The sequence below is a fragment of the Grammomys surdaster genome, unplaced genomic scaffold, assembly GCF_004785775.1.
Source record: "Grammomys surdaster isolate TR1022 unplaced genomic scaffold, NIH_TR_1.0 193, whole genome shotgun sequence".
NCBI classification, from domain to species: Eukaryota; Metazoa; Chordata; class Mammalia; order Rodentia; family Muridae; genus Grammomys; species Grammomys surdaster.
In genome coordinates this window covers 1,191,417-1,217,629 of record NW_021604638.1, presented here as the reverse complement: position 1 = coordinate 1,217,629, position 26,213 = coordinate 1,191,417, and the positions used below count along the sequence as shown (strand labels likewise).

The window sequence follows — 26,213 nt, the reverse complement described above, 5'->3', positions numbered from 1 at the left end:
CATTTTCACAAAATGGTTGAGGTAAAGAATGGTCAGTTGACTCATCTCATGGCACATGGCATCAAAGCGAATCAACCAAGCTAGAAGACTCCTTGAAGGTCTGCTTCTCACCCAGTGTGCAGTGATTGTCTCCTTCTGTCTTGCCCAGCAGCTCCACTTTCAGGACTGTCCTACAGATAAGATAGCACCTGTAAACTCCAAACTATAGTTCACCCCCTTGACACTGTTAATTACTGTAGAAAGTGTAGTGAAGCCACTTGAAGAACAGCTGAAATATATCATTGCACGTGTGCCTAAGCGCCTGAAAAGTTGCCTCAGCTGAGCTGAGCTGAGCCCACTGCCCTTCTTTCTCACCAGTCACAGCCAGCTGTCCCTTCCTTCCCCCTGTACCTGTCAGGCCTTGCCCATCTTTGTCCAGGATCATGTATGTTTGTGCTTACCTGAACTTACATATTTCACATGATGAAGTTGAGAAGATTCCCCTGGAACTAGACTTAAAGATGGTTGGGAGCTGCCACATTGGTGCTTGGGAGCTGAACCTGGGTCCCCTGTAAGAGAAACCAGTAGTCCTAACTGCTAAGCCATCTCCCTGGCCCCTGTCAATGCTCTCAGAGTGCATAATGTTCCCCACTGCGGCTCTTGTGTCTCCTGCCCTGTAAGGTCTATCACACACACCATGGGCCACTGAGGACCTTCTAAGCATGTCAGCTAGCATCTCTGCTTCTTCTGTCAGTGGCCCATCCTAGCTCTGAGTTTTCAAGTAGTGCACATGGTTGAGTTCAGATGGAACACCAGTAAAAAAGAAGTGAAGTTAGTCTATGAAACCTACAAGTATTTTGATTTTACCAACATTGCTGTTTAGGTAAGGCTTGGTTTTAAAAGAAGGGCTGGTTTTTGTTAGGGTGTCTGTTGAACAATAGTACAGAGAGCAGCCAGGGCAGAAAGATCACCTCCGTGGAGAGGCACTAGCTCACCACATGCTCTCATCCCAGCAGTCTTCTCCCTGCCCTAGCTTTCTTTGGCCTCTTAACAACACTACAGCTGCTCCTCCCTGTGGACCCCAGTTCAGGCCAGACTGCTACAGGGGCAATCGGTCCTCGTTCTCTGCTCCAGGCTCCACGATGCTCTTCATGTGCTTGCTTGTCATTTATGCCCATGTGCACTGCCATCCTAACTTGTAGAAGCAGCTCCCCTTCCTGTGGAAAGTCTGTGACCCGTGTTCATTCATCTCCTCACACCACAGCAGCAGCCTGAGGAAGAACATGGGTGTTCCCACCTGTAGTTCTGGAGACCAGAAGTCTAAAACCAGCTTCTCCAACCTAAACTCAAGGTGTTAGCCAAGCTGGTTCCTCCTGGAAGTTCCCAGGGAAGCCTGTTGCAGCTTCTAGTGACTGACTGTCTTGCTGTGGCTTCCTCTGCCACCCTCTAGGCCCATCGCTACACTCCCTACTTCCATCTCTACATCATCTTTTGAAGCTGGCACGGTGGCGCACACCTTTAGTCCCAGCTCTTGACCTCGAGGCCAGCCTGCTCTACAGAGCAAATTCCAGACAGCTAGGGCTACACAGAAAAATTATGTCTCAAAAAACCAAAACCAAAATCAAACAAACAAACAGAAATCACTGCCTGGCTCTGGCTGCTCATGGTCCCATGAAGCTCTTTTGTGAAGAGCTTTTTAAGGATCTTCTAAAGTGTCTGTCTCCCTGACCAGCCCTCCCAGTTGAGTTTCTCAAGGGCAGTGGAGAGGTCTTATTCTCCTTGCCTACCAGTGTTTGTACAAGGTCAAGTGTTTGGAGCAATAAGGCAACACAGTGCTCTAGCTGGGGTCCAGTTAGCTGTCCTGGGATCCCAGCAGCCCTATTATGGCTCTGACCCTAAGCAGAGATGAAGATTCACAGTCCAGAAGCTTACAGTCGGGCTCCAGGTTTGCACACAAGCAGGCACACAGGAGAGGGTTGACAGAAACTGACACTTAGCTGAAGCAGTTGTCATTGTTGACTTTGTTTATGACATGAAAGTATTGTAAGTTATTCATAAAAAGTATAGGAAAGAGGAGGTCAAACTCTTTAAATAGTTTTCTGGTTAAATAAATCTCTTCCTAGGTTTTCAATATTTTCCAAAAAAATTTCGAGCATGTGACCAAGGTGCAGAAAATAAAGAATTTGTAGGAAGTAAACACAACCCTAGAGAACAATCTGTTATGCACCTACCAGTATGAGTGGGTGGCAGCTGCAGTGTGGCCTGCTAGCCCTTACCCATGGCTAGTCTCCGATAAGGAGTGTGGAGAATGGAAGAAAGCTATCATTGTAGGTTGCATGCTCGTCACAGCATTTGTAGGTACTCCTAAGACTGCTGCTAGAACTGAAGCTCTTCCCACCTTACACTCCCAAATGTTGAGATTATAAATGTCGACCACCACACACAGGCAACATCTAGGCTTTAAAGACAAGGCCCCAGATAGATGTTTGCTCTGTTCAGCAAATCCCCTCTGAGCCCCAGATGCTCCTTGAATTGCCCTTCACCTTCCCAAGACCTTTGTCTCTCTTAGAGGACCTGTAAGGGTCATCTGTCTTCATGTCTTCATGTCCATCTTGGTGTGTGTCTAGCAGTGCACTGTCAGCATGTGTAACCATGAGATCTAGGGTGTTCATTTGACAATGTGCTGCATTGTTCATCTTCAGCATGCACCATGGAGGAAGGAACTTCACCTCCTATGCCAATCACAAGAGAGATCTCAAAGTAGGGAGTTTGCAGTCATGCCATTGTCATATCTGTATTCCATATGCCATATGCACATCTGTATTCCAGGCGCGGTAAACAAGTTGCTGAAATTAAAGAAAAGAAAAATTTTAAACACTTTGTAGCAAGTATTTTTATTGAGAACACATACTCTGACCAAAGATCCTGACTACTTGGTGTGCATGGAAGTCATATTTTTAGAGTATCATGAAAAATGGAGAAGCATATGAAAGGTGTTGTAGCTTTAAGAATAATGTAGTAGGGACTTTAGATTACAGAGGTAATAAGATCTGCCGAGGAGACTGAAAAGAGACAGCTTAGTCGTGAAAAATAAGCTTCTCAACCGAGTAAATGGCAGGCTGGGAAATAGAAATGTACCCTTTGAATGGCAGGGAGCCAGCGCCTGTTTTTCAAAATGCAAGACACTGAAGTTATCATCCCCTCTGCGTCATTTAACTTGAACGGTCGAGGAGGGATCTAAGAGTTGGAGCAGTGATAGCAGGAAATTGGAGTAAAGTCACCCAAAGATTAGGGTTTGATTTAAGGATTTATTTCAGGGGCTGAGGTTTGAGTGTAGACTAAATATAAAATGAAGACCCAAACAACTCTTATCACAAAATTGGATGCAAGTTAATAAAAGACAGGCATGGTCACATGGTGTGAAAGGCAGGCTTCGAGTTTGTGACTGACAACCTAAAGGTTGGGTCCAGTATGGGGTTAGACACCATGTTGTGTGGTAAAGCATCTCCATTGTATAGTTAGATCAGTTATGACAAGTCTTGTCCTCAGAAGACAGCACTGAAGCTTTGGCAAGAAATTCTTATTTATGTCCAGTAGGCAGTCTCTGTTCTGGTAGCTAGCCCAGAACCCAGCAGGGACCATTGAGAAACAGCAGACAACATCACTCCCAAGTCTGATACTAGTCTAGATGTTACTACTACAGGGAGACACCAAATCTATATGTCAAGGATAAAGTGATTTAAGATAAATTAGAATTTCACTCTCTTAAAATCAGCAAGAATGGTTGGTGCTATAGAGTAAAGAGACCATCTTAAGGGCTCAGAGGAGGGGAGGGGAGAGAGTGACAGATTGAACTTGGAGCTTCAACCCATGAATGAGATCATATCACCCAGTGAGGTCCTAGAACGTCTTCTACAGTGAATTGCAAAGGCTCTCATGACCACAATGGGGGATCACAGTGAGTGTCTGCAGCCATCCCAGGTTTTGCTCGAAGCCCGTGGCTAGCACAAGGGTTGAGGCTACTTGCTAACTAGGCTTGAAGCCTGTGGCTAGCATAAGGGTTGAGGCTGCTAACTAGGCTTGAAGCCTGTGGCTAGCACAAAGGTTGAGGCTGCTAACTGGGCAGAAGGCAAGTAGAACTCTCAACAAGGCAGCACTGCCCTACTGCACCACTTCCTTCTGCTACGTTCTGGCCAAGCTGGAGCAGAGCCTTCCCTAATGTTTGAGTGACACTTCATTCTTCATGCTGGGGTACAGGGGAGTGGACTTTTAAATAGCCTGTGGGCAACCACAGTAAATGTTGACTAAGTTCCAGGACACCAAAGAGACGAGACAGCTGCAAATAGTGCCCTACTACAGAGGAAAAGCTGTGGGTAGCCTGGGAGGATGTGCAGTGGGGGCCGTGTGGAGTGGTGGGGCTCATTCTTCTCAGATATTGAAGACCTCAAGACTTCAGCGCTGAGTCTGTGTCCTCTGACTCATGGAAGTCTGTTTTCATGAGGGAAGCAGTTGATGGCAGGGAGGACTTGCAGGAGTTCTGAGCTAAAGGAAGTAACTCTTGATCCCTGCGTCTTCCTTCCTCAGCTTTCAGTCCACCAGGAATACGGCCTGGCCTGTCTTTCCTGCTGTCACACCGTAGTGTTGTTGATTAGAGCTGAGTGGCAAACTTTTAGGACTTGTTGGAGAGTTTGAACTGAGTATTTCCTGAGCAGTGACACTATGTCTTCTCTCCTCACCGATAGACGTCTGCACAGGACTTAGACCAGACCAGACCAGACCAGACCAGACCAGACGGTTCCAAGTGGTATTTATTCAGGAAATAGGGCAAAGATGGGGTGGGGGGAGAAGAAGATGGAAGAAGAGAGGAAGAAGAGAGCGAGGTCAGGGGGTTCTGCCTGTTTTATATGGTCGGTGATGTAGCCTCTCCCAGGTGTAGGTGGGAGGTAGCCAGGTGGATTCTGGGAATGTATGACACTAGATGTGATGTCACTGCATTTGGAGCCCGATACCAGCACTCACCTTCTCCAAAGCCATGTAGTCTCTGACTTCTAGGTCTTTCTGAAGTCCTGTTGCTGTTTTAGTTATTGATTTAGTCAGAGTGACTCACCAGAAGTTCCTAATACTTGAGCTTTATGGAGAACTTCTATCACAAAACTTTCCCTGGGGCTCCATGGAGTATAGCTAGGATTGCCTTCTCCACTTCCTCTCCACCCTTGAGCTGAGGTTTGGGAGACTGCCTGCTGGGCCATGAGTTTATGTAAGTATTTCTAAGAATTCTGACACTTGAGGAGCTCAGTAGTCTTCCAACAGTCCTTGTAATGCCCTTTCCTGAAGATTACCTCTAAGTAAGGCTCTGGCATGCCTGAGAATGTCTAGCCATTGAATCGTTGTCCAGATTACAGGATTGGGGTGTAGTTCAAGAGTACAACTCAGGTTTGCTGTGCTGACTCAGACCTATAATCTCAACACACAGAGGCTGAAGCAGGATCATGAGTTCAAGACTAGCCTGGGCTATAAAGGGAACCCATCTTTAAGAAACACACACACTCACACCCCTTATTTCTAGGTTCTTTGAACTAGAGTCGGGAAACAGGGGAAACAAAGCACTCCCCAGAGGATAGCTCCAGGCCTACATCTCAAGATGGAGAGTGTCAGGCTTGTGCTGTGGCCTTGGGCTTCTCAGAAAGGCACAGGTAGTTTTACTCAAAGTCCTGCAAAATATATAGGATCCCCTAATAACAGAAACTTTTGAGTCTGACCATGGCTGGGAAGTGTCCTATGGCTGCCTCAGATGAGAAGCCTGCTGTGTTCACGAAGCACAGTCCTCTAGGGCAGAGGTTACCGCTGCCTTGGTCTGGCTGTCCCAGAAGCCACCTGTCCACTTTGGTTTAGCATCATAATTCTGTGAGCTCCAATGCTGTACTGGTTCATACTTAGTTATGTGTGTGGCACATGGTTTGAGAACTGGGGGAGAAATCTAAAATGGTCTGAGGTGTTGTGACTACTGTACAGTGGTCTTTCTCATGGGGCCAGTGTTCATTCAGCAAGTAAAACTGCAAACCCTATTTGAAAGCAAACTTTCTTATGACACGCGCCTGTTTGAGTGACGGCACCTTGCACTTTCCGAGGGAGGCTGAGCCTCCTCATTGCTGACCTGTCTCTCAGTTCTCAGGCTTCCTCCTCTTTCAGGCATATGACCTAATGCTTTATTTTAGCAAAGGCTGTAGCCAGCATCTGGCTACCCCTCAGCACTCCAAAGGGATCTGGTGAGGATACAGTGGGGAGCTGGGATCCTGAGTGCTAAGTCTGAAGTGATGAGTCCGACTGGGGCTGGACACGGGTGTTAAATAACTGTGTTCTGATCATGTAGCTCTCTCTTTATAGGGCATCGTTTATGACCAAGACTGTCCAGTACCAAAATGAGCTACATAAATTCCTAATCTGGGATACAGCTGGACAAGAACGAGTAAGTCACTCTTTAATTTACTATGTTTTTCTGAGGCCCAAACCAAATTACAGCTCCAACTAAACTGTCATCGTCCCTGTTGTCCGCCGTTCCTCACTTCTTTGCACCAGAGACACATTTACTTCCATTTGCGTGGGCCAGCCTGTTTCTTTTCAATTAGAGCCACAAAGTCCACTGATGGAGAAAGTGATAATGGGCACTGAGGGCATTTTTATACTTTTTAGTGTCTTAAAGTAAATGCTGACTAACAAGCCTGATCAAGTTCCTTGAACAGAGTGTGTGATTTGGGGCTCTGTCCTCTAGTAAAGATGTAAGAGAATTAGTGGTACAAAAGGGAATTAGGCACAGCTCATTTATAGCCGCCTTTTAAAAGCTAAAAGAGGGAACTTTACAGCATCTAAACTTTGAGGTTTAAGTGGACGGATTAGCTAATGCGGTGCCTAGCGACAGGCCTGTCTGTAGTCTGGCTGTCCTTGCCACAGGGCAGAGCCATTGAAGAGCTGCAGCTGCACAGTGGGATGAGATCTGAGGAAGTGGGGAGCAGGACAGAAGCCCCCCTCTGCCTCATTGCATCTTGGACACCAAGTCCAGTTTCCCTGATGAGATACCCGTAACAGTCACCCCATCACTCAGCTAGGTATAGTTTTCAGATGATTCTGTCCAAACAGAGCACCTGGCAGGTGCAACGTACTGTCCTAAGCTCTCAGTACACCAGAGATTATCAGAAAAATGGTTTGTCGTCACATTCTTATCTAAGAAAGCATGGGTACTGTGTGGCAGAGAAGAGTCACCCCAACAAATGGAGGACGCCACACTGGCGTCTCACTGCACATTTGAGCAGAGGCTATGCCTCAGCCTTGCTGCTGGCTGCCTTTAGTGTGAATTCTGTGTATCACTGTATCAGAGCTGCTGCCCTTCTGTGTTGGTGGCTGTGTGCATCTAGAATGGAGGCTAGGATGGCAGTCACTGTCCCTCTCCATCCTGCAGAGGCATTGCTTCCCAGAGTCCTACTGGATGGATCTACACGCTGTCCTAGGACTTTCCCTGTGTCCTTGCACGGGATCCCAGGTTTCAGTTACCTCCTCACGTGGTTGATGCTCACATGCTGCCACACGTGCTCCATTAGCATGGTGAGGTTTTACGCCATGAGAGTGAAAGGAATGCCCAGGCATGCCTTCCTCTCTACTCAAGTGCTCGCAGGAGCCTGACGACCAGGACTGCCTGCTTTTTGCCCCCTCTTACCTGCCCACTTCCAGTGAACTCTTTAGTAGATACTGCTTGCTATGTGGTACGATCTGGCCTTCCATCCCTGAAGTACCCTCCTGCAGCCCTTAACCAGGAGATCCTGAGGCTGGAAGAAAATTGGGAGAGGAAGACTATGTGTGGCCAGTTGTCACCATTCAGAAGGCCATGCCCAGGGCTCCCAATTTCAGGGTCAGTTCAAGGATTACCATTCATCCAGAGCTGGACTCTGCTCTGCCTCTTCCTGCCAGTCAGCTTGGGTGCTTCTCCGGTGTGCATGGCACTCTATAGTCTATCTCCTATCTTCAGTCCTTCGCCTGGTAACTCTCCAGCCTTGAAGCTCCTCTGTCATGCAAAGAGGAACTGTCCTAACACCCCTGTGGCCAGAAAGCTGTGCTTCCTACACTCAGATCTGGAGGTTGTCTTGGCACCTGTTGGCCTTGACCTCTTCAACTCTCTACTCGCTGTCTTCAGCTGTCTTCATTGTGATTCAAATGTTCTGTAGCCTTTTGACTTCTGTTCCTGTTTTCCTCCACCCAGCCCTGACATTCAGGAGAACCCAGACATTGTGGGGAACAAGGCTCAGACTCTTTTGTCTTGTTGAGGATCCTTACCTCCAGCTCTGTTCTAAGGGACCCCTGAAGCCCATGTGTCCTGCTCCACTGCTGACCTCCATGCAGGTCCTTACACATGCCTGCTGTCAGCCCTTCACATATACTGGTCCTTCTCAATAATACATGCTTCCTCTAGCACTCACAGGCTTCTTATCAGCTGTTGGTGTCAGGGAAAATGGTATACCTCAGGGTTTTCTGTACCTCTTGTCCCTCAGCAAGGCCTCAGGTTTGTTCTCTGTCACTGCCCTTGTTCATTTTCTAGGACACTCATTATGAATCTCATGTCTGCTTGGCTATCGGCTTTTATTGACAGCTTCTCTCACTGAGATGTGAATACTGAGAGCTGTGCCTGTACTGCTGTGGTCCAAGTACCTGAGGGCAAACTAATGCCCAGGGGTTAATTGGGTAGGAGCAGATTAACTCTGTTTCCTGAAGTCTTTACTTGTCCTCAACCATGAGATTGTCACTTTTTTTTTTTTCCCTGTCTTGCATTAGATTGTGGCCTCTGAGAGGCAGGGACTGCCTTTCTGGTGCTCACAGCCTCCAGTACCTGGCTTCAATGTTAGTATTCTTGTCAGCTGCCTGGTAGTCCACCTTGTGACAGATGAGGACAGACCGTCTCTGCCTACTGTGGCTACATGTTTATTGCTTAGCTCTGTAGTGTTGAGATTGTTGGTGGGAATCCAAAACCATTGCAGAATCAAAAGGCTTTTGATAACTGAACAGGCTTCCTCCCATTTGACCCTCACATCTGTTGCCACATGTAGTTCTGAACGATGGCTTTTCTGACAAGTTTTCATGGATCGCAGACTGATTTCACTAAGTTGATGAAAGCAAGCAAGAATTGAATGGCATGTGAGTCTGTGACTGAGGGAGCTTGTTACATGAAAAGGAAGGAAGTGCTGAGAAGACAGCCTTTGTCTATCAGAAGGTTAAGAGGCACCTAGGAGAACAGACTGGAGCCCTGTGATGTTTTCTAAGTGACTGTCTCTGAGGCCTGGGAGAGTCCACTGTGAACTGAGAGGTCTCATGTTATGCTTGCACATTCCTAGCCAGAGCAGCTCGCCAGGCCATCTATCTCCTCACCAGCTCTAAAAATCAGCTCCTGCCTGTGAAATTAAGCCCAAGGTTTCTCAAATGCTGGATTAAATGAAACTTGTTTTCACGGTTATATTTATTTTCTTAAGACTAAGCATTTATGAGTGCTTTGTCCACTGTTTGCAATTTGAGCGAGCTCATCTTGTTCCTCTACCCCAGCACACACACAGATGACTACCATGAATGTCTGTCGTAAGTCCACCAAAAAGTGCAGGACAGCATCCCCAGTGCGGCCTGCCTGTGTGGCCCATCTGTAATGGCTGTGCTCACAACTCCTCCGGCTGACTGTTCCACAGAGGTCAGAGCCGTGAGAAGATTGTCCGTCTTTACAGTGCTCACCTACGCGGCTGTAAGTACTTACCTAGACTAGCATGAGGACAGCTCAGGGACATCTAGAGCTGGGCTTGACAGAGCAAGGGCCAGGTTGAACCAGGTCCCCACTCTTGTAAATAAAGTTTTATTGGAACACAGCCATGCTTGTCTGTTCACTGTTGGTGCTTATACTCCACAGTAATCCTGTGACAGAAGTGAGAGGGCCACAGAGCTGATGCTGTTTGCTGTCTGATCCACAGTAGGAAAGCTTGCTGTCCCCTCATCCAGAGCCAGATCTTTGGAATCTCCTTTTCTGTGTTTGTCTTCTTTCTTCATCAGAACAGCAGGGAAGACTTTCAAAGTCAGCAGGGGAGTGTCACTCATAATGGCCATCCTGGCTTATAAATGTTGGATAATGCTTTACAAAGTCTGTTTGAAAGTGCTGCCAAACACTCAGTGAGCAAGGCTGAGGCCTCACACACAGGCGTGGGTCAGGCCTCTCAGGACACCCAGCTAGCTCCTAGGACTAGGACACAGGATAGCAGAGTCAAGCAGGAAATGGTTTTTTTCGTTTGTTTGGTTGGTTCGTTGGTTGGTTGGTTAGGTTTTGTTTTTCAAAACAGAGCTCCTCCTTGTAACCCTGGCTGTCCTGGAACTCACTCTGTAGACCTGGCTGGCCCCAAACTCAAAGAGATCTGCTTGCCTCTACCTCTTGAGTGCTGGGATTAAAGGAGTATACCACCAACCAGAAAATGTCGTTTTAAGATGATGCTAATGAGAGATGTCTGAGAATGCTAGAGCAGCTGGGCAAGAGCCACGAGCGCTGGAGAGGCAGGGCCCAGAGAGCAGGGCCTCCTCCGTGGGCCTTGGGAGTGTGCAGAGGGGACACTGCAAGGCAAGGCTGAGGAGAGACTCACTGCTGCCTCTTAGAACAGCTGGAGTTTAAGTCCAATGCACACGTTAGAAGGCAGTGATAGAGTTCTGAAGCATTGTGATGAAGCATTTCATTCAGAAGAGAGACAGTATCCTGGTATAGCCGTGCTAACAGTGTTCGAAATCAGTCTCAAGATGATGAGGGTTGCCACTCTTCAAAATGACAGTGTGGCAGCCGGCTAGTGTGCGGTTATTTGTTATACGTGTGGGGACTCGAGAGCAGAGGAGGACCCTGTGAGGAGAATCTGGACCAGAGTTGAAAACAGGCCTTTAAATCTGCCCGAAGGTTCACAGAATGGTAGACCCACGGCAGATTGGAAGCTGTGCAGAAAGGACGTTCACATCACAGAGAGTGAGATGCTAAGATTGGGAGCCATTGTGTCAAGAACAGATAGAGAACTTGGAAGAGCAGGGAAAGAGGGGCAGGAAAGTCTGGGCAGTCTCAGCAGCACCGGACCCAGGAGGGATGAAGAAGCGACAGGAGTGCAGGATAAAGACAAGAGTCTCATGGTTGATGGCTGAACTCTTCCACTTTGGTGAAACATCAACTCTCAAGTCTAAGGGCTTCAGCAAACCTTTAAATACAACAAGGGCCCTAGTTAAACTGCCAGAGATATGTACCAGAGAACAGTGTAAGTGGGTATGGCTTCTCAGGAGCAGTGGAGGCAAGCCAGTGGGCAGATGTGTACACTGTAGATGTACAAATAAGTCCATCTGCCATAACCATCTCCCAGATACAAAACCAAAGTTGTCTTGGGAGGCGAAAGTAAGAGTTGGATAGCAGCAGCCCCAGAGAGGGCCATGGAGCTCCTGCCAACATGAAGAGCACTGCTGCCGACATGAGGAGCACTGCTGCTGACCCGGGCAGTCAGGGCCTCTGGACAGCTAGCTAGGTCTTCCAACTATTAGTGTGATTTGAAGCGCTTAGCAACAGCAGCCAAAGAATGGTGATGTAGACAAGGTTAAATTCATGCAAGATTCTAATAGGCAAGGTTAGACTCACGTAAGATTCTGCTGTTTTATAGGAAGCATGCATTCAAAATAGAAATGGAGCAGAGAAAGTTATATTGTAGTTTCGAGAACCACCACCTAGTAAGTGATGCAGGAAAGTATAGCTACAAAGCTAAGAGAAGAGGCTAGGGCTGGGCGCACAAGCCCAGAGTTTGAGCCCCAGCAGCACACAACCCAGGCACACTGGTTATGCCCACCATCCCTTCATTCAGGGTCATCCTTGGATACATGATCAGCGGGTACCAAACGCACTGTAGATGGGAGAAAGGAGCAGGGCCATTTTTTAAAAACTGAACAAATATGCAACAAATCCCTCGACCTGTGTCTAGACAGCAGATACTTTCTTAGATGAAAAGAATCACGTGCCCAACTGTGTGGGCAGAGGTGGCAAAAGGGCCATGTGACAGACCTCATGCATCTTCCCTCATGGGGTTGCAGTCCAAATGTCACCACTTTATTGGGAGAGTGATCATGAACTCAGACATTAGAGAGACACAGGATTGCCGTGTGTGTTCTATATGTACACCCAATGATCTCTGAGGAGAGTGCCTACCAACCAGGCACCACAAAGGGAGCAGGATGCAGTGCATAGATGGTGCATCACTCTTGGGGACCAGGCTTCAAAGTCGGAGTGTAAGATGACAGTATGACTCTTGGTAGAGGAACGCCACACTGGGACATTTGCCCAAGACCCAGATTTGAGTGAAGAGAGAGCTTCACGTTTTCTATCCCACAGTCATCCAAGGAAGTGGCCCATTGAATTACCCTTGCTTTTGCCCTCTGTATCCCTCTTTAGTGTGTGGGGAGTGGAAACAGACCCTGTGCTTACATCGTGACATTGTGGAAGAGAGACTGTGAGACCTATGCATGGAGATGTCAGAAAAGCAAGCTGCAAATGCATTCAAGCAGTGAATTTAAATGTGTGCGTTCATGTCTAGGACAATGAACATCTAGATTACAGTGTGGTCTCTTTGACACCCAGTAATGTAGCCGCTCCTCGGAGAACCATTTACGGCATGTTTTTATCTCCTTAGTTTGGGAAGCCAAAGTTTAAAGGACTATTGAACAAATGAATTTGGGAATTACTACATTGAGTTCAATTAAAAAGCTTTTTTAGCCGAAACAATTGTTTATTGCCCCATATTCAATTCCTATAAAGCTGTTTTCTAGACTATCTTTTGAGACATTCCTGCACTACAGTCTGTCTTTGCCTTTGGTAATTATGGGTTCTTTTGCTGTAAAGCATTATGGCATCTTCTGTGGCTTCAGAGAAAGATTACCTTTTGTGCAGGGATAATGGACTTCACAGTCTGCTAAAAGGACATCCTTCCCTGGCCATCCGGTCTCATTGCTTCTTCTCCCTCTGCAGTTCCGTGCGTTGGCACCGATGTACTATCGAGGGTCAGCAGCAGCCATAATCGTTTACGACATCACAAAAGAAGTAAGACTTTATTCATTTCTCCTTAGCTGCCATCATGTGTTGCTCAGGCCTCTAGCTACTCTCCTTTCTTACTGCAGGAGACGTTTTCAACACTGAAGAACTGGGTGAGAGAGCTCCGCCAGCACGGCCCTCCTAGCATTGTTGTTGCCATCGCAGGGAACAAGTGCGATCTCACTGATGTCAGGTGAGTTATTAGACAGAGATTCCTGGGCCGATTGCGTGTTCCTTTTCTAATGAGCCATATCCAGGGGAAGAATCTAGCTTTTATTTTATCTCTGACATTGAAAAATTTCTTGTGTTACGTGGCTGGCCCTGAAGTTTCAAGCTAAAATGAAGACTTAAGGCATTTGGAGTTAATTATATTACATGTGGACAGGTGTGTAATTTACTCTAACATTAGTGGTATCACACATGACATTATCTGAGATTGTTGTCTCCCCAGGCTGCTGTGACACAGAGTACCTGAATACAAAACGTCCATTTTATTGACAATCTCTGTGTATCACATCTGATTCAACAAAGGAAGGGCCTTGGCTTTGCTTTCAGGGCGGGGGCGGGGGGGAGGTTAAGGGGTGTTTAATATAGAGGTTATAGAAAACCTTATCAGGAAGATCATGTAACTGGAAAGACTGTCCAGGCTCATGCCACAGCTGATCCAAACATCCTTCTGCTTCCATGGGGGTGGGGGCAAGGTCTTAGGGGCAGAAACTCTGACTAGCAACTGTTGCCTTCCAGAGAGGTCATGGAGAGAGATGCGAAGGACTACGCTGACTCCATTCATGCCATCTTTGTAGAGACCAGCGCAAAAAATGCAATAAACATAAATGAACTCTTTATAGAAATTAGTAAGTATCTCTGCATCTTGTTGGTTTCCACTATTCAGGGCAAACACAAACAGAACTCTCTGTGGTTAGAGTCTCAGCGTGTTTGCTGCAGTCTCTGAGACTGTCCATGAAAAGAGATTTGAGCAGATGAGAACAGCCAGTGTCTGTCCTGTGGGTTTCTGGGTGTTGTGTGATAATCTCCTTTCCAGAAAGAGTGCCTCTCGATATTGGAGCCATTCTGTGCTCTCCTCTTCTAAGTGTGTCTCCGTTGCTCATCCAGAGCCATCAGAGAGGAACAAATAATAAGGTCTGGAAAGATGGCTCAGTGGTTAGGGTCATACTCTGCTCTGGCAGAGGACCTGAGCGTGATTCCCAGCACCCACGTCCGTCATGCTCTCAGCCGCCTGTAACGCCAACTCCAGGGATCTCACACTTCTGCCCTCTGTGCATGGCTGTACTTTTGTGTTCTTACCTATATGCAGACTTACACAGAGTTCAAAGTACTAAAGATTTCTAGAAGAAGAAAAGAACAGAATACCTCAAGGGAAATGAAATATGTATATGATCTGTTTGTTTTGTTTTGTTTTTAAGAAAACCTCCAAAGCTAGTCCTCTTTCCCATCTGTCCCTCCATGAGTCTCTTCCCTGTCTCTCCTAAGAGTTGACAGGGAACTTAGGTGAGAAGATGCCGCCTCCAGCCTGGGACTCTCTGGAGATCACATCTGTGTTTATTCATTTCATTCCAATTCATCAACATGTTTATTGGGAACTGCTCCAGACTCAAGGGAGCAGCCTAAAGAAGATAGACAGAGCCCTTGCTCCCTGAGAGTGCGTGTTGTGCTGAGGGCGTCAGGCAGTGAGCTCCAGATAAATAGGGTCACTTCACATAGTAATAAGAGAGAGGAAGAAAGCAGTTGTGGTACATGGAAGAGTGTGGACAGACAGTCCTGGAAAGCCCCTCTGGGGAAGAGTTGGGAGCTGAGGCCTGATGAGGGAAGACGGTGGGGAGGTCTCTGAGGCAGTGGGACGGGACCTTGCCCCGACAGTACAGGCCTTGGGAGAGTTACATGATTTGCTTTAACAGCACAGCCAGCTCCCAGAGCAGTCAACCAGGCGTAGTGCATCTACGCCCATTAGCTGCCCTTAGGTTGAAATCTAAAGTCTGTGGAAGCTAGATGGACTCTTGGCCTTGAGGAGGGTGAGAGTCATGAACTGCAGGAACCACCAGAGCCGTACAGGGCCTGCCAAAGAGAGCAGGCCTGCAGCACCCGTGGCTGGGATCGCAGCAATTGGGCCCCTCTGAGGTCTGGAGATCAGGGCTGTTTGATTTTCATTTTGTGTTGCTCTTTTGAGACAGAGTCTCAAGAGTCTTAATTTTGTAGCTCAGGCTTGAACTCAGAGCAATCCCTCTGCCTCAGCCTTCCAACTACTAGAATTTATGAGTAAACACATCTGTGATAGTTTAGATGGCTCAGAGATACGGATTTTTTATGTATGTGTTCCATTGTTTCATTTTGGCCATTAATTTAAAATTTTCTCGAGTCAGTCCTTTGCAGACATCAGACAGCCGGTGTGGTCTGCCATGAGCTCACCCAAGCATCTCTATTTCAAGGCTAAGACATGGTGTTCATAACTAGCAGGCAGTCTGGGTCATTCTTGAAAGACAGCCTACATTTTGTCAGTGCTCTTTACAGTCTTTTGAATGTCTGCATAGATAGAGTGTGTCATCTGTTGAATCCATTCCTGATTTTGTCATGGGTTCTTTTTCTAGTGTTAAAAATAAACATGTAGTGAACTATATAAACAACAAAGCCTTATACCAAAACCTAACAAGCAGGGTGCAGCCCTATGGTAGTGACTTTCCTGTCATGTTCAGGACCTCGGGTTAGGTTGCCTGCACTGCAAAGAGAAAGAGACAGACACACAGTACACACGGTAACTGAGAAGTACTGAACATGGCCAAGAGATGGAAACCAGACAGAGATACAAATCATCTTTCTTTTTTGCTCAGTGAGTATTGTCAGGTAACTTGGACCTGGTATACAGGCTGTGGGTTGACACATAATGTACACACAGGAAAGGGCAGCTTAGAAGCATAAAGGTAGTAATGCATTGTCTCAGGACTCAGCCTGTTGAGGCACTCACAGCACTTCCTACCCCAAAGGAGAACCCATCCTGATAGTTGCTTTTGTTTCCCATGTTTTATTTGAGGTTTTTTGCTTGTTGATTTTTTTTTTTTTTTGAGACAAAAATTTCATTCTGTAGCCCAGGCTGGCCTGGAACTATGTCTGTAGGTCAGGCTGGCCTTGAATTCAAAGAGATCTGCATGCTTCTGTCTCCCAAGGGCTAGGATTAAACGCCGTGCCAGCACTTTACTGCTCCATCTCCTCCACTGTCTTTATCTTCTATAGCCCAGGCTGGCCTCACACTCATTCTATGACTGAGGGTGACCTTGATAGCCTCCTTTCTCTCCCTCCCAACTCCTAGAATACACTTGTACCACCATGCCTTGCACTCTGGACTGTGCTAGGAATTGTGAACCCAGGACTTCATATGTGCTAGGCAGGTTCTCTTTCAACTGAACTACGTTAGCAGCCCTATTTACCCTCCGTGCCCTTCTTCTTATTCTATAGTATGTGCTTAAATTGTACACCCCATGCAGCTACAAATGCAGGTACAGTCTCGTTCGTGACTGGTATGTATTAGTGTCAGAACTCACAGTTGGGAGAGGAAGAAATGAGGACTGTTTCCGGTGTAGTCATCCCTTCTGCTGTTGACAAGACACTGGGCAGTTGTTTCTGACTTAGGGTAACTGCTGGCTGCACTGTTGAACACCCTGTGTCCTCTGGGGAACATCTGGATGCATCCTGTGTCCTCTGGGGAACATCTGGATTCATTTTGCTTGGTATCTCTGCGCCTAAGAGAAAGATTGCTGGGTCCTTAGATTTGCATGTCTTCGTTGTGACTTTACTACCAAACAGTTTGCAGAGTGGTAGTTGTGCCAGCTGCTGCCCACAGAAGTGGCGTATGAAATGTCTTCCCTGACAGTCTGTAGGAGAGGCGGGACCTGCATTCCCGTGTCCACTTACAGACTTCTACCTGGACGATAGCTGGCACCCTCCTCTCAAGAGTTCTTACCCTCTTGCCTGCCTTCCTAATGACTCATGCCTTACTCTGGATATCAGCCCTGATTGGTTATGTTGGAAATACCTTCCCCTTGGTTTGACTTTGTTTTCTGAATCAATCCTCCAATGAACTGGGTGCTTAACCTAAACTGAATTCAATGTGTCCTTATTTTCCTTTGTGATCAGCAACCTTTGGCTGTGCTCAGACCATAAAGATGTCTCTTGCTTTCTTCCAAAACACTTGTTTAAAAATCTTCTTCACATTCCAGTCGCCTCTGTGGTACCAGCTGTATGTCCATTTCCTTTATTGAGAAAGCCATAACGACAATGACCTTCAAGAGACTGGTAACTAGATTTGTAACTGATTCACAGCAGTATTTGCAACACATTTGGAAAATTGGAGAACACTTTCTGCCCATGTAGAAGTGATACTGTATCCTGTCTACACAGGTTACAGCTCACAAGACTTGGCAACCATACCCACAGAGTTGTCAGGGATTGTCCCTCAGCCTTGCTAAAGATGCCCCTGTCTAGTTTCCTGGTTTAAACAAACAGAAAGCCTTTCCCCAGTGCAGCGCCACTAGATCTGGGAATGTCACAGTGGAAAACAAGCAAGACTGAGGGCTCAGGGCCCAGTTGGAGGATGCCAGTCACATGGAAAACAAGACCGGTGTCCTGCCAGTATTTGAGGCATTGGAGTAGCTTAGAAGGGGAAAGGCAGGAAAGCCTTTGTACAGGCAGCCTTGAGTCCTGTCGTCCAGGTGGGTGGAAAGTGACTGAAGGTTGTTCTTCTCCAAGTTGACATTAGCCTCGGGGCTCCAAAGTGAAGCCTGCCCTCTCTCGTGATGTCATAAGAGATAAAATGCCACAGCTCTTTAGAAAGCAGGTTGGCAGCGCCTGTCAAACATTAAGGTGCACTAGGTAGTCAGTGAGAATGTGGTGTGTATTCGGATAAATGCCGTGGGGTAGAACAGGGCCCTGGCTCCTCTCTTCCTGTTCCGTAATACACACACACACACACACACACACACACACAGTTGCTCGCGATCAACAACCATCAGTAGAGGAATGGTTAGTGGAGGAGACAGTGAACATGCTCGACTGTTCCGAGCAATAGCAGTGCACTGTGTGCTGTGAGACCATGTGGTGGTGGGGAGGGGAGCAGTGTGCTGTGTGCTGTGAGACCATGTGGGGGGGGAGCAGTGCACTGTGTGCTGTGAGACCATGTGGTGGGGGGGGTGCAAAAGAGCCAGGTACAGTCTAATTTTTGGATTTAAAAAATTTACTAACTGCTGTTTGGCATCCTTATTTGGATCCTGGAATAGAAATACAGGATGCTAGTTTAAGAACGGGTGACATCTGGAAGACTTGTGGCTTCTGGTGCTGTGGTGATGTTTTGTTCTTCAATGTGGTAGGTATCCTGTGGCTCTGGTGAAGAGGTGTATCTGCCCCCTGTCCTCTTCCTCATCTTCCTGGTCTTAACCTGGACAAACCGTCCTTGATGAAATTGTTGTGTTGTGTTGCCAAAATCGTGTCTGAGAAAGAACTTGTTCCCTCTTTCCTCTCACTCTGCTGCAGGTCGAAGAATTCCATCCACTGATGCCAACCCGGCATCTGGCGGCAAGGGCTTCAAACTCCGAAGACAGCCATCGGAGCCAAAGCGAAGCTGCTGCTGATGACCCAGGGCCTGACCTTGAGGAAGAAGCAGGTGGTCCTAGATGCTGCAGGAGAGCCATGCCCTGCCACTGGCCGCCACCTCATGCTCTTTATGCAAAAAGGACTCAGAGAACCAGCTGTTTGGTTCTCTTGGAAGACTGCAGCAGGTATCTCTGTCTGCAGACTTCTGTCGGTGGACTCAGGCATGCAAAGGGACCATGCACGTCCTTGGCTGTTTACCTAGCTGAAAGGAGCATCTGATAGATGGATGGTAGGATTGAATTGCTGGTACTTTTGTAATCAGGATTTCATGTATCATTTGTAAAGGGAAGTGAGCACTTTGATGGATATAAGGGAAAGAGCTGTCGAGATGGGCGTCTCCTCGGTCCTCCGCTCCTTGTCAGAGTCGGGTCATTAAAATGTGGGAAGTGGTCACAAGCAGAGGGGTGGGGGTTCCTGGGACAGCTTCCACCATTTCTAAAGCACTTTCACACACAGTACATTAATGCCGCCACTGCTGCGGCTGCCGGTTCACCTTGGGTTTGCTTCTGACCCTGTATGTGTCAGAACCCACGCACATTACTTATGGTCACCCTTCTCCATAAACACTCGTGGTCCAGGCGATGGGGTAGAGAAGCTGCTTGGAGCCAGCTGAGTTGCATGTGTTGAAATTGACGGGCAGTGGTTTAAAAAGAAGAGATGAGAACAAAGCAAATGAGTCTTTTGGTGGGATGGGTTTTTGTTTTTATTTTTTTGTCCAGTTCGTTTTGGTGGGAAAAACAACTGTGTGCTGCCTAGCATATGTAAATGTGTAGTCTATATTTATGAGACCATTGCTTAAAAATTATAAATTATGTAAATACATTAATAACTTCTGAATTCCTCTTAGTCCTGTGCCCAGTCTCCTATGTGCCCACCCGTTTTTCAGCCTGTCCACAGGAAACTCTGAAACCCATTTACCTTGTGCAGAGCATGGAGCACTTAGCTCGCAGCTTCCTTCCTCCTCCCCTCAGCCTCCTGCATCCCATCTGGAAGTGGTAATAAAGACATATGCCTCCCTGACAAGCCTGACTAGTCCTTCCAGCCCGGGGCAAGAGGGAGCCCAGCACCCGCCATCCACCTAAGGCGAGAGGGAGCTTCTCTCAGCTCCTCCAGAGAGCTCGGACCAACTGTTTTAAAAGTGCTTTGCTTATTAACAGCCGGTTCACCTCTCCCTCCTTTATCTTCTCTTGCCTCTGTCAGTACTTCACACTCTTTTCCCTCAGGAGCCTAATGAGGTTTTTAATATAATCTAAAAATAAAGCACCCAAGTGAAGCGGCTGGGAATTTGTTCCTGGCCTCAGTTGGCGTCCTTCCAGCCTGGGTATTGTAAAGGAAGGAAATTTACAAGATTAAATAGGAAATGAAACAGCTTGAAGTTCAAACCAAATTGTGTTTTCAGAGCTGTCCTTAACTGAACAGTCAAAACTTTTAAAAACAACTGTTACTACTTTATGCCCCTCCCCCAGATGCTTAAGATGGAGAGGGTTTAATGGAATGGCAACCCAGGCGACACTAGACCTGAGCAAGGCCTTGTAAACTTCTCAAACTGCTTATCCTTACTGAAGTCAGACTTTGAGACCTCTATATCAACAAAAACAGTGTTGCTTGGCTCATGTGGACAGAGCTGCCCATGTGAGACCCTTTCTGTCTCATTTCACCAAAAGATGGTCTAGTTTCTTGACCTGAACAGTTGAGTAAATTCTGGATGTCGTTGCACATGAGTGTGCAGGAAAACACCTCTGCCCCTACTGCTCTGCAGCGTCCAATGGCTGCTCTCTTCTGCAGCTCCCAGCCTTCCTAGCTGCCTTCCCTTCACATGGAGAGAATGACTGACCATGGCTTCCTGTCTTTTCAAGAGCATGAGAAGCATAGACTCTGTGTTTATGTCTTCCTCTCTGTCACCAGTCTGTCCTAGACACACAGGGGCTGTCCTACTTACGGTATTGTGCTGTACTCAGTGACAACAGATTTCCATCAGGCCCCGCCCTTCCTGTTTGGTAAGCACAGGGAGATCTCCACTTAGTTTCCTCTTCTTAAGAACCCACATGAAAATGGAGTCATAGTGGCTTCTGACCACATTTTAGATTAAGCAGGAATCTAATATACATTCTTTGTTTTCTTGGCTGTTTCTTAAGAGAAATAGCCAGACTCCAAAGGCATTAAGACACAGCCCCTCCAAAAAAATCTTTGGTTCCCTTGTGACGCAGGGCCATTTTTAAAAACTTTGAAGAATGAGCAGAAGAGAAGAGCTTTAATTAACTGCCGGTGTGTATTGATCCCTTTCAGAGGAACTTGAATAAGCTCCTTGCAGGTGTCCGATCCTAAGAACCACTGTCTCTCCATGTCTCCTTCTACATAAGTGTTTTTCTGATTCTGTGATAACTAATTAACTATCATTTGGTGATTAAAGGAACATAGCGTGAGAGCCTGATTAAGTGTCCTTCAGTGTAAACTCTGAGAAGTGATTGGGGAGAAATACCTGCTGCAAGCCCTTCTGCCTCCCAGTGAAATGTCGTCACCCGCTTGTCAGCTGCCTCCAAGATGAGTGCTGGACATGGCAGCCAAGAGATTTATTCCTCTTAAAATAACCCGGGTCCTTGTTCCTTATCTATGACGGCGTTTGAAGTGTCCGCCTCCTCTCCTTTCCATGCCTACCCAGGTCAGAGGCTTGAGATTTTCTCATGAGAGGCTTGGCTACTTGAAGAGGCCAGTGGCCTTGTTGAGATGAGCTGCCCAATGGATTTTTTAATAGATGAAAGGGAGGGAGGGGGCCACCCACATTTAGTTTTAGGACTTCTCAGTGAGTCTTACATGTATTCCTTGTCTCCAGGAGGAAAATAGGTCTGGGGGCTTTCTAAAGCTCTAAGAGACACAGTACTGAAGTTGCTTTGTAGTAGGTAGCTGTCTCCTGGCACCCCAGGCTGCCAGACCAGAGGGCCTGCTGCTATGTTTCAAGAGTACCACGTTTGAGTGTGTAGGATTGATTTGGGATACATTGCATGCCAGCACATCAGGCTCCACATCCCAAAAGGGAAAGGTTCACTGGCGACATTGACAGGGTACAGCTCAGTACTTCTTCACACACATTCTTTCAGAACCCTCAGACACCCGTGTGTGTGGAAGACCCTGCAGGAGTCATGAAAGAATCCTCACCTGGGACCCCTAAGCTAACATGCAAGCCTGCTTCAGAACATGGCTGCCAAACAGGCTGGCTTTTATCGTCAAACTTAGCAGGCTGTCACCCTGACTGGTGAGCACAGGATGACCGTGGGAGCTAGCTCCTGGAATCCCCTGGAAGTCCTCATTTAAACTTGTTCTGAAGGAACAAGCAACATACTCTTTGTTATTTGATTCCAAGATATGTTCCACCTCTTAACAGCTCATAAGTTTCTAAGGAACAATTGAGGTGCACCTTCAAGATTCAAGCTGTCCACTATGTCTTGCTTGGTCTCCTTGACTTATCAAAAAAAAAAAAATATATGTGTAAGATGATTCTTAGGATAGCCATGAATATGTTTTTGTTTTGGGAGTTGCTACTTGCTATGAAGTCTGATGACACAAATTCAATCCCTGAATTCTATATAATAGAAGGAGAAGAATGCCACAGGTTGTCCCCTGATCTACACACACACACACACACACATACACTACATCAGTAAATGTCATAATTTTTAAAAAGACCCTCTGAGCATCCTGTTATGTCGAGGATAGATGGAGCACTGTGTGGCTTTGGAAAAGGAGGGTCAGATAGAATTCAGCCCGCGACTCCGAGGGATGACCTCAGTGAGTTCCCTGTGGCAGCAGAAATGCTCTTCTCGACTTCCAGTAACAGAAAACCAGGCAATTTGATTATCTGATTTTCGAGAAATGTTAATGGAATTCCAGGGCATTTGTCCCATTTTATGTGCAAATGAAAGTCTAAACTATATGAGAAGGATACTACACTTTGCAGGAGCTTCCCTTCTGCATCTCGGAAGGTGATGAGCGAGGGACCTGCCGTGACGAAGTTCATTAAATGCGCTGCGAAGGGCAGACGGATAGAGCTTGGGGTGGCCGTATTTCTCAGCTCGTCCTTCAGGGTGCTCTTAGCATGGAAGAGGGTGATTTACTCTCCGGAGCTAGGACTTCCACCAGCATGCATCACGTTTAATTTGATGGTCTGTACTATCAGAAATAACTAATATCTGTGTTCTTTCCTCTCAGAGAGTAATCAATTATAGATGTGCTAGAATATTCTGGCTTCAAAACAAAAGGATTCAGAAGTTTAATAATAATAATAAAAAAAAAAGTCTCAGGCCTTCCATCGATGCCTTTTTATTATGTTGAACATTTCGGGTAGCAAGATTAGAATATATAAATAGTAGATGGTGAGATTAAAATCATAATGTCTAACAAACTTAAGAAAAAAAATGTTTTAATTTGCTGTGAGTTCATTTTATGGTGCCCAGCGCCTCATCAAAATGCTGCATAATTACAACAAGCAAAAACCTGGGTAGCTCTCCACAGACAGGCCTAAAGTGCCAAATTCTATCTGCCGCCTAATGAGGAGTCCTAAGACAGCAATGATTTTTTTAAAGAGCCTTCTTTAATTGACAGTTTTCAACTACGGGTCTTAATGTCCTCCTTAATCGCACAGTAGAAACAGCCTGCTGGCTTCTGTGTGCCACTTCTGATTCAGGAACTTTCCAGTGTTTTGAAGCAGGTTGTTTACTGCAGTCCGTTGGAGGGAGTCATCTTTAAAACAGCATATTGCACACGGGGCCCGTGGTCTTTACTCAAAACCAGCATTGTCAAGGAGACCCCAAGCATCAAAAGGCAAGCTATGTGCTTCAGCCACCGCTCCCCGAAGCAGCGACTAAAGTGGGCCCCACGCTCCCCTACTCCAGGCCATTGCTGGGCCTGCCCACACTACTGTTTGCCTTGAGAACTAATCCTAGCATTGGCCATCAGTAACATTTGGTTGGCATTTATACTTAAGTAATCCATTTTTCCCCTTGGAAAAGCTTGGAAGCAAGTCCAGAACTTGGTTCCCTCCCATCCATGTTTGAAGTTTACTGCATGAAACTTTCTCAACTTGGGTCATACCCATGATATCAGACGGACCAGTCAGCTTGGTGGAGGAGGATGATTGGCAGCCGGGTAGTCAGAGCAGCTGATCGAAGCTCTATTTTTAAGACATTTGTTAGGCTGTTGTAGACAGAGCTTTATTGCCCTGGGAAGGATCTTTTATTTTTTTTTAACTCGCTCCACTCAGTCTTTCCGTCATTTTACACCATGAGTCACTCACACACCGTCATCAGTCATCACCCTGACCTTCAGAAATTACGGCCCGCCTTCCACAAGGACTGGCATGGAATTCTCCCTCAGGCTCCCTGCCCCAGCCACCTCCACAGCTGCACACGTGACGAACCCGTCTCTGTAGGGGGAAAGAGCCTGTAGAAGGGCAGTGGGCAGCTTGAGCCCGAGAGGCAGATACAACTCCATTGACAGATCTGTCCGTAGTGACTGGGCGATGGGCTGAGGCATCAGAACTCCACGGAGTTTGTGAGAGAGCGCTTATGGGGTGTTTAAAAGTCCAAATCAGACATCTAGAGAGAAAAGACAACCTAAGCCCTTGTACCAGCAATCCTTTTTCTTCTGAGAGCGCCATCCCTTGTCAAGACCCAATGTCAGGAGTAAGCAACCTGTGCCTTTTACAGTAGCATCTATTTGAAAATGCAGTTGCCCCTGGTTTCCCAAGCCTGGTAGTGCTCTAATAGCCTGAACTTAAGCCACGGTGGCTTCACAATGAATGACATACTGCCTGCTTACCTGTACCACTTACTGGGATGAGGATTTGCCAAGCCTGTATGGATGTTCAATGACTATTTTTGCAGTCTGACCTTGGGCTGGACCTGAGTCTATGTAAACTGTATGATGTCTGTTGTTTGTAAATGCCGATTAAAGAAAACTCAGCCGTTTGCTTTTTGTTGTAAGATTTATGTTTCGTGTACTTCCGTTTGCAGACAGTAGGTCTGGCACGCTTTGGAACAGTGTCTCTTCAGCTTGACTTCAACCATGTGCTTTTACAGGGTGTGGCATGCTCTGTCACTAAAAAGTTTGTGTTAAGAATAGTGTAAACATTTTGTTAATAAAGTCCCATGTTTACAGATGCATGTCTCAGCCTCCAGTACTTCTCTGTGACATTCATCATGATTCTTTTTGTTTGATTTTTTTTTTTTGAGATGGGTTCTCCTTGCGTAGCCTAATGTATTCAGCACTTCCAATTATTGGGATTTCAAGTTATACACACCACACCCATCACCCTTTATATCCTTCTAACCACATATTCCAAAGACACTGGAGACATTTTGGGGGCATAGAGTTTGAGAAAGTAACGGTGGTGTCTGGTGGAGGGTTGGTGTATCTGTGGTGTCTGGTGGAGGGTTGGTGTATCTGTGGTGTGTGGTGGAGGGTGGTTTTATTAGCCAGGAGTAATCACACATAAAATACATCTGTCTTTACAGGCCATTGTGTTAAGAGTCTCATGACTCAGGGGAAGTAACTTTACAGGTTGGGTGACTTACTTTGTCATTTGTAAAATATATAAACATAAAAAAAACACCGTAAGTCTGTGTCCAGCCCAAATGGTGATAGGTATACCCCAGAAACATTTCTGCCCTGTTTTATGTGTGTCTATGTCTATGTCAGTGTGTGTGTGTGCACATGTGAAGGCCAGCAGTCAGCACTGAATGTTTTCCTAGTGTTTTCCGCCTTAATTTTTGAGACAGTCTCTCTCACCACACCAGTTGGTGAAAGTAGCAGGCCAGAAAATTATACAGACCCTGTTTCCACTTCCCCAGCCCATTCCAGCACCCATATCCTTTACATGGGTGCCAGGGGTCACACTCAGGTCCTCCTGCCTGAAAAGCAAGCATGTCATGGCTGAACACATCTTCAGCCCTGGTTTTCTGACACCAAAGAGCCTTCGTGTCCTCTCACATCGTGCGTACGTGCTTGGAGACATCTAAGCACACCAGCCGTGTGGGTGTGCTGTTGGGTCTGGCCTTGAGTCAGAACAGCACGAAGCACTTACGTTCGCTCCTGCCTACATCTCTATGGAACACTATCTGCAAACAGATCCTGCACCTGTCCGTTCTGTATCCATAGGCACTGGGTTGCTTCCAGACTTGTGCTGTTACAGGAAAGCTTTGAGCATTCCTGGTTGCCTGTTTGGTCTACTGGTGCTTGTTTTGGGTTTAAGACAGGATCTCACTCTAGACCTGGGTATGGTAGGAATTCATGCTGTAGTCCCGGCTGGCCTGGAGCTCGTGGAGAGCCACCTACTTCTGAGAACAGGGGTGACAGATGTGATCCCCCACCCTACTGTGATGAGCATTCTAGGGTGTACACATAGCATTTCTCTTGGGTACACCCTGGCAGTAGCACTCTTGGCTCCCAGGAGGCACTTGGTATTTGTACACAGTCTTTG

At 46.7% G+C, this 26,213-nt stretch overlaps 1 protein-coding gene across 1 annotated transcript in view; it reads left to right on the top strand.

Moving 5' to 3' along the window:
• The window catches only part of Rab22a (RAB22A, member RAS oncogene family), a 48,382-nt gene extending 23,489 nt beyond the window's left edge, over positions 1 to 24,893 (top strand). Inside the window, exons 3-7 of the mRNA XM_028769610.1 lie at positions 6,364 to 6,445; positions 13,025 to 13,096; positions 13,174 to 13,280; positions 13,832 to 13,941; positions 18,623 to 24,893. Coding sequence (XP_028625443.1) covers positions 6,364 to 6,445; positions 13,025 to 13,096; positions 13,174 to 13,280; positions 13,832 to 13,941; positions 18,623 to 18,720 — 469 coding nt within the window. The 3' untranslated portion in view covers positions 18,721 to 24,893. The remainder of the gene's footprint in view (positions 1 to 6,363; positions 6,446 to 13,024; positions 13,097 to 13,173; positions 13,281 to 13,831; positions 13,942 to 18,622) is intronic.
• Positions 24,894 to 26,213: the final 1,320 nt, after the last annotated feature.